Source organism: Cryptomeria japonica, chromosome 4 (genome assembly GCF_030272615.1).
Source record: "Cryptomeria japonica chromosome 4, Sugi_1.0, whole genome shotgun sequence".
Taxonomy (NCBI): Eukaryota; Viridiplantae; Streptophyta; class Pinopsida; order Cupressales; family Cupressaceae; genus Cryptomeria; species Cryptomeria japonica.
In genome coordinates, this window is record NC_081408.1 from 128,694,279 (window position 1) to 128,700,893 (window position 6,615).

Genomic DNA, 6,615 nt, shown 5'->3' on the forward strand with positions numbered 1-6,615 from the left:
CTAACTTATTTAGAAGACAAATGAGGCAAGATGATATCCTTCCAACCTAATCTTTATGGAATTGGGATTATAATGTGAATGTTTTCAAAAGTATAGTTAGCAATGAGCATGAAAATCATATACAAAAGAACTTAGAAAAGCTATAGTGAAATATTTAGAGAAGAGAGTTACATAGAGTTCTAAAGATAATAAATTTATGATGATGTTTTGGGCCAATTGCAATGTTGAGTGAAAATATAAACTATCTTAAATGGATCTAAACTTTATTAGATAATAGCCAAGATTTTACGAAATTAATGTCATCTTTCTCCACTTATGTTTGGAGATAAAAGGTTAATGTGCTAATAATCTCTTTCATGTGTGTGTTTACACCCAATGTAGCTTACCTTACAAAGGTTTGGAAGGCTTATTTTAGGTAATATGTGGCTAACCTTTTTGATGCCATGGTAGCATGCATTCAACAATAAGTCCTCAGTTTTTTAGGTGGACCTCAGCTAACTTATTAAAATCACAAGAATGAGGTGAGGTAATATCCTTGCAACATGTTCTTTATGGAATGAGGTGAGGGACTCCACTAACTTGTACAAAATATTGAGGTAAGTCGCTTTCTATGGTATTAATGAGTTTTAGTTTTTCAAATTTGTGTGTGGCGAGATCATTTATTTGTTATATTTTATTTAATTCTATAAAAGAGTCTATTGTTATTCATTAAATAAAGACATGCGTCTTAAGGAAGTTGTCTCATGCTTGGAAAAACAATTATCAAGGAGTTGAAATATTGTCCTCAAATCCACTTTTAGTTTACAATGTATAGATTGAAGCAACAACAATACAAAGATTCATTTTGGTTGTCTCATTTTAAAAAATTCCGTTGCACGAAGGTTTCTTAAATTCCCTACAAACTATGTTATTTTCTCATCAACATTGTTGATAGCACAACACAATTTGTGCAAACTCTAAGTCACTTGCCATGGTCTCCATGAGTTTTATTTTTGAAATTTGTATGTAGTTGAATAATTTATTATTTTATAATTTTATATTTCACTCTAAAACAATTATGTTGTTATCCATTAAATGAAGCCATGCATCTTGGGAAGGTTGTCTCACGTTGGGGTAAACAAATATGAGGGAGTTGAAATATTTGTTAAATTGGGAGAATGCAACATTTATGTATATTGTCATTATTCATCTTTACCCTATTTTCACTACACCAACAATCTTTATTGTGTCATACATGAGAGCTACATCTGGATATACCTTTGTTATGTCAGAGCCCTCCACACCCATAGCTTTACCCACATCTATTACTGCTAATATTTGGGCATCATTAACTCCATCACCCACCATGGCATTCATGCCTTCCTCTTTTAGCTCTCTAATAAACTTCAATTTGTCTTTTTGGAGTAATCAGGTATGAACTTCAATTTCTCCTACTTGCATGCTATTACCATGCTCCTCTATCCATTAATAAATATTTTAATAAGATTGTCTTATCAAATTAATAATAAATAATATGTCTCCTTAACATATTAACTTAAATATTTTATTCTATTGACTTGACCCTTAGACATGTGTAGAATGTTTATTTTTATTTTTTTTTAAATGATGGTCCCACTTAGAAAGTAAAGTGAGCAATGATAACATAAAACTCCCAAAACGCGGTCATTAAAGGCTCCTCTATCTTCTCATATGATGAGAAAATATTTTCCAACGTGTGAGATAACACAAACTGCACGAAATGAGAAGTCAACTTCCTATGTGCTTGACTGGAAAAAGCTGAGTAGGAAGCAAACACAGACCACGCGACATTGTTATCAATTTCTTCTACCAATTCAACAGATGCCATTCCGAAATGACTTTGAAGGTTAAAGGAATGCGTCAGGCAAACACGAAACCATTTCTAGGAAAGATGATGCGAGGAAAGATTCATCTATGCGACTTCATTTGAAAGGGCCATCATGAAGCATTCGCGGTAGTTACCGTGAAGTCTGTAATGAAGGTATAAGGAAGATACATTATTTTAAGGGTTCACTCGTAGAATTGATGAGAAAACAGCCTTACAATTGAATAACAAGTCCAACAACATTTTTAATGAGGATTTTATCAAACAGTTGCCACGAGAAAAAGCCTATGCAGATTTCTTGGCGTACACGGTGCTAAGAATGCCGATTTCATCGCAACTTCAGTAAGACCGAGTCACTTTAATGTTTGCTGTGTTTATTTCTTCTATAAAGATAGACAGTTCTATTAGCATTCCAAAGAGAAGAAATCACAGAAAAGAAACACTGTAAGGACAAAGCGCTAAGGATTACGCAGCACTAGGCTTCAAATTGGAACGAAATTGAACCTTCTGTAAATACTTCTAACAAATGGTTTCAGTGACTGCAAGCTGTATGCAAGTGGAATCGCACGAGCCTTGGAAGAGGGCAACGAATAAGATTTCTAAAAGAAAATATAGATCAAATTATCAAAGAAAAGGGCTATATACTCTGCCGCAGATCAATATTGACTCTTTCGATCATGTACACAAGGAATGTCTCTTAGACTTGGCATTGTTCCCCGCAGATAAGAAAATATCTGCTGATGCACTTTTGGACATTTGGGTTTATGTTGAAAAGCTACAAAGGAGTGAGGCTTTTGCCATCTTATCAGAACTTGCGGATAGAAATCTGTTAAATTTAACTGGCAATCCAAGGTAATTGCCTCTGCTTTATGTATTCGATTTCTTTTAATCATGTTTTTCAACACCAATCTGACATGTTTTAACTTAACAGAGGAAGTACAATAATCCCATGTGAAAATGCTTCAGAGCTATACATCTCCCAGCGTGATGTAATACGTGATTTGGTCTTCGATTTGGGACACGAAGACAATATACTCCACCGCAAGAGGTTGTCCATAGAAAGGAAAAATGGTAGTTTGCTGGGGAAACATGAGTTGCTCAGAGGTAGAGCATTTGATACTCGAATTCTCTGCATTCTCACCGGTGAGTTATTCAAAAACTCTTACACATCCATTTTGCTCAAAAAGATTTCTTTGTAATGATAGACATTATTTTTTATGACCAATGATACAAGAGAATTGAATTTCAAATAAGGATTTTCCCAATATAATAAGGTTTACATCAGATTTCTAGGTAACTTGGTTGTGCTTGAATTCCACATATATAACGAGTACTTATTGGAATTGCTTTGTAATTAATAAATGCAGGCCGTATGGAGGAAAATGACTGGTACGATATGAATTTCCCCGAAACAGAAGCTCTGTTGTTACTCTTCACTTCCACAGAATACTTTCTTCCCCCATTTCTGAAATCCATGAAAAAGCTGAAGTTTCTGATGATATCCAATTGCGGCACAAACAAAGCAACAGTGAAAGGTCTAGATATCTTATCGTCACTCACTCAGCTCAAGAGTGTCCGCTTGGAGAGGTTGATTTCACTGCTTGGTGGAAAACAGGGCATTGAAGCACTGCAGAATTTGGAAAAGCTATCTCTGAGCTTATGTGAAGGATTTGAAAATATACCCGCATTTACCAGTTTACAAGATTTAAATCTGGACCACAACAATGATTTGGAGGAGTTGCCCCTAGGTATCTGCAATATACCCTCCATTGTGTCCTTGTCTATTACCAACTGTCATCAGCTTCAAAATTTACCATATGATTTTGGGAAAATGAGCAATCTAAGAATGTTAAAGTTATCAGCATTACCATGCTTGGAACAGCTTCCTGCTTCAATTGGAAAGCTTGAACAGTTGGAGTATTTAGACATTTCACTATGTGAGATCTTGACAGAGATTCCAAAGGAAATAGGACAACTCAAGAAATTGAGGGAGCTTGATATGAGAGAGTGTTCCAATTTGACAATGTTACCTTCAACTGTTTGTGAGCTACATTCCCTGAAGCTTGTTACCTGTGATGAGACGATTGGGAAGCAGTGGTTGCGAGTTAAGAACACTTCTATTCCTGAGCTTAGAGTTGAAATTGTGGAAGCGTACTTTAGTTTGGATTGGCTTGATGTCTGACTTCTTTTCTTATCTCTCATCTTGAAGGACAAGATGCAAGGATATTGACATACTTTGTAAATAATTTGTAATAACTTTTCATGTTCACTGGGACAAACCATTATAAAGTCCTCTATATTTTCAGTGAATGATTATGATCATTCTTTTGTGGCAGTTCAATGCAGTAAACATTTTTTTGTCGATTGTACATACATAACGAAGGTATTCTCCATCCCAAGAGATAATAAATTAAATTTGTAAGTGGGTGGGAATTGACCGCACAGCTCTTAAATTTGATGTCATTTTCTGTGAATGTACGTGAAATCAGTCCCAATGCACATAAGTTTCCAAGTTTCAGTATTGTATTGTATGTACAAATTTGTTAAATTTTATACTTAAAAATTATTTTGTTGAATTTCTCTACTGTAAAGATTTGTTTATTCACCCTGGTCGTCGCGATCAATAGGTCCCAGATCGAAGAGGCAAAAACAACTAGGAGATTCATTCCTCCATTCAAGTAGTCGTAGCCGCACCTACACCCAATCGAACCGGTGTCTCAGGCGTAGGGGAACCACACCAATCCATCCCGATCTTGGTGGTTAAACTTTACTGCGGTGACGATACTGCAGGGGAAGTTATAGAAATAAATAATTGAATCATACACATGGTGTTTGTAGGAGTTGTAGATTTATATCAATATTAATTTTCTGTCAAGCAGTTTCTGTTAAGAATAATGTTAGATTCTAGGATTGTAAGGAATTGTTGAGTTTTACTAAATATATTTAAGTATCTTTTACTTAATATACAATAGCTTTCTTGCTGAATAGTATATTTTTCAGAGGCATTTATCAGTTGTAGAGGGCTGTATAAATGTTTGTAAACAAAAACTACTTTCTTCTTCTTTTTTTTTTTTTCATAAATTTGATGTTTAGCTGACAGTTGAATTCAGGGAAGATTGAAAGAGTGGTTATAGACAACAGATAGTAGTAACGAAAAACGAAAAAAGAAAGATATACAATTTAAAGAAACTCAAATATACATTCTTGGACGGTACCACAACATCTTTTTATTACATATTCCTCTTTCACCCAGACACTTTTTTATTGTTCCCGCTCTACTCTGCATGCACAAATAGAAGGTATAACTTGGCAAAAATTCATTGGGTTTACAATTTAAAGAAACTCCTTCAAAAACCATTAAAACATTTTTTTTCTTCCTTGCGCTTTCCACATCTCTATTTCTGCATGTTCTTACACTTTCGTGGATATCATTTCACCATTCTAAAACTCCCATTTTTCTACATGCAAAGATATTAGTCTACATTGTCTATGCTTTCATGAATGCTTGTCGTATCAAAGAGGCAAGAAAATATTATGAATCAGTTCTTTCGTTAATGGAGAGCTGCAGGTGGAACAGAGCTTCTCGTTAATAAGTATAGTCAAATATACATTCATGGATGGTACCACAACATCTTTTTATTACATATTCCTCTTTCACGCAGACACTTTTTTATTGTTCCCGCTCTACTCTGCATGCACAAATAGAAGGTATAACTTGGCAAAAATGCATTGGGTTTACAATAGGCAATGCAGGTTGTCGAGATTGTAAGCACTCTTTCTCGACCAATTTTAATTAATGAGTGAATGTTTTTCTCAAGTGTCTGCAATTAAATACGTGTTAGAGAGTTTGAACATACTCAACGGTATTCAACTTTTTAGAAATAAAATACTTATAACCAGTGAATTTCCTATTTGTCAGTTTTGTATTGAATATTTTCAATCTAATTTAAGTTCATTTGATATATGGGTTTGCACAAGGTAACCGTACAGGGCCAATAACTATAGTGAATTCTTTATGGTATTCTTCATTTCTAGGTGGTTTTTTGGTATGCATTTTGAACTAATATGGCTATTTAACAAATAAATTTATGGGTTATACCATTTAACATTTAAATTTTTAATCTAATTTCCTTAAGCACATTGCAGGTTGAATATGTGGAGGTTTGTAAGTATGATTGACACAACTACATGTAAAACACATGTTGAAATATTACTATTTCTAGTAAGTCTCTTAATATAACTTACTATTTATAGTAAGTCTCAACTACATCTAGATGAGAATCCATGATGATTCAACCACGTCTAGATGAGAATCTAATTTGGACTTCACATTCTAACATATTTAACCAATAAATTTATGAGTTACACTTTTAACATTTAAATTTTTAATCTAATTTCTTTAAGCACATTGCAGGTTGAACATGTCAAGGTTTGTAGAAAAGGATAGGGCAGATCTACAATGATTTAGAATTCTTCATAGTGGCTTCAATTTCATGTGGGTTTTTGTGTGTATTTATTTTGGATAATGTTTGGCATTTGAATAGTTGGTTATGTTAATTATTTGTGGGTGCAAGTTTAAGCAAAGCAAGGCCAACAGATATATAGATTCTTCATATTAGCCTTTAATTCTAGGTGATGTTTTCTATCAATTTTTTATTTTATTTCTAATTTAATTATTCATCAATGGATTTTTTGGGTGATGCGTTTCTACATTAAAAATTTAAATCTAGTTACCTTAAGCACTCCTAGGTGTAGATTTTGGTGTACAAGCC

At 33.9% G+C, this 6,615-nt stretch overlaps 1 protein-coding gene across 1 annotated transcript; it reads left to right on the forward strand.

The window, feature by feature from the left end:
- Nucleotides 1-2,279: 2,279 nt before the first annotated feature.
- Nucleotides 2,280-4,225, forward strand: LOC131079805 (probable disease resistance protein At4g33300). Its single transcript, XM_058017845.2, has 3 exons — nt 2,280-2,695; nt 2,775-2,986; nt 3,211-4,225. The coding sequence occupies exons 1-3, from the start codon at nt 2,370-2,372 to the stop codon at nt 4,023-4,025; spliced, it is 1,353 nt and encodes a 450-aa protein (XP_057873828.1). The 5' UTR covers nt 2,280-2,369; the 3' UTR covers nt 4,026-4,225.
- The last annotated feature ends 2,390 nt before the right edge of the window (nt 4,226-6,615 follow it).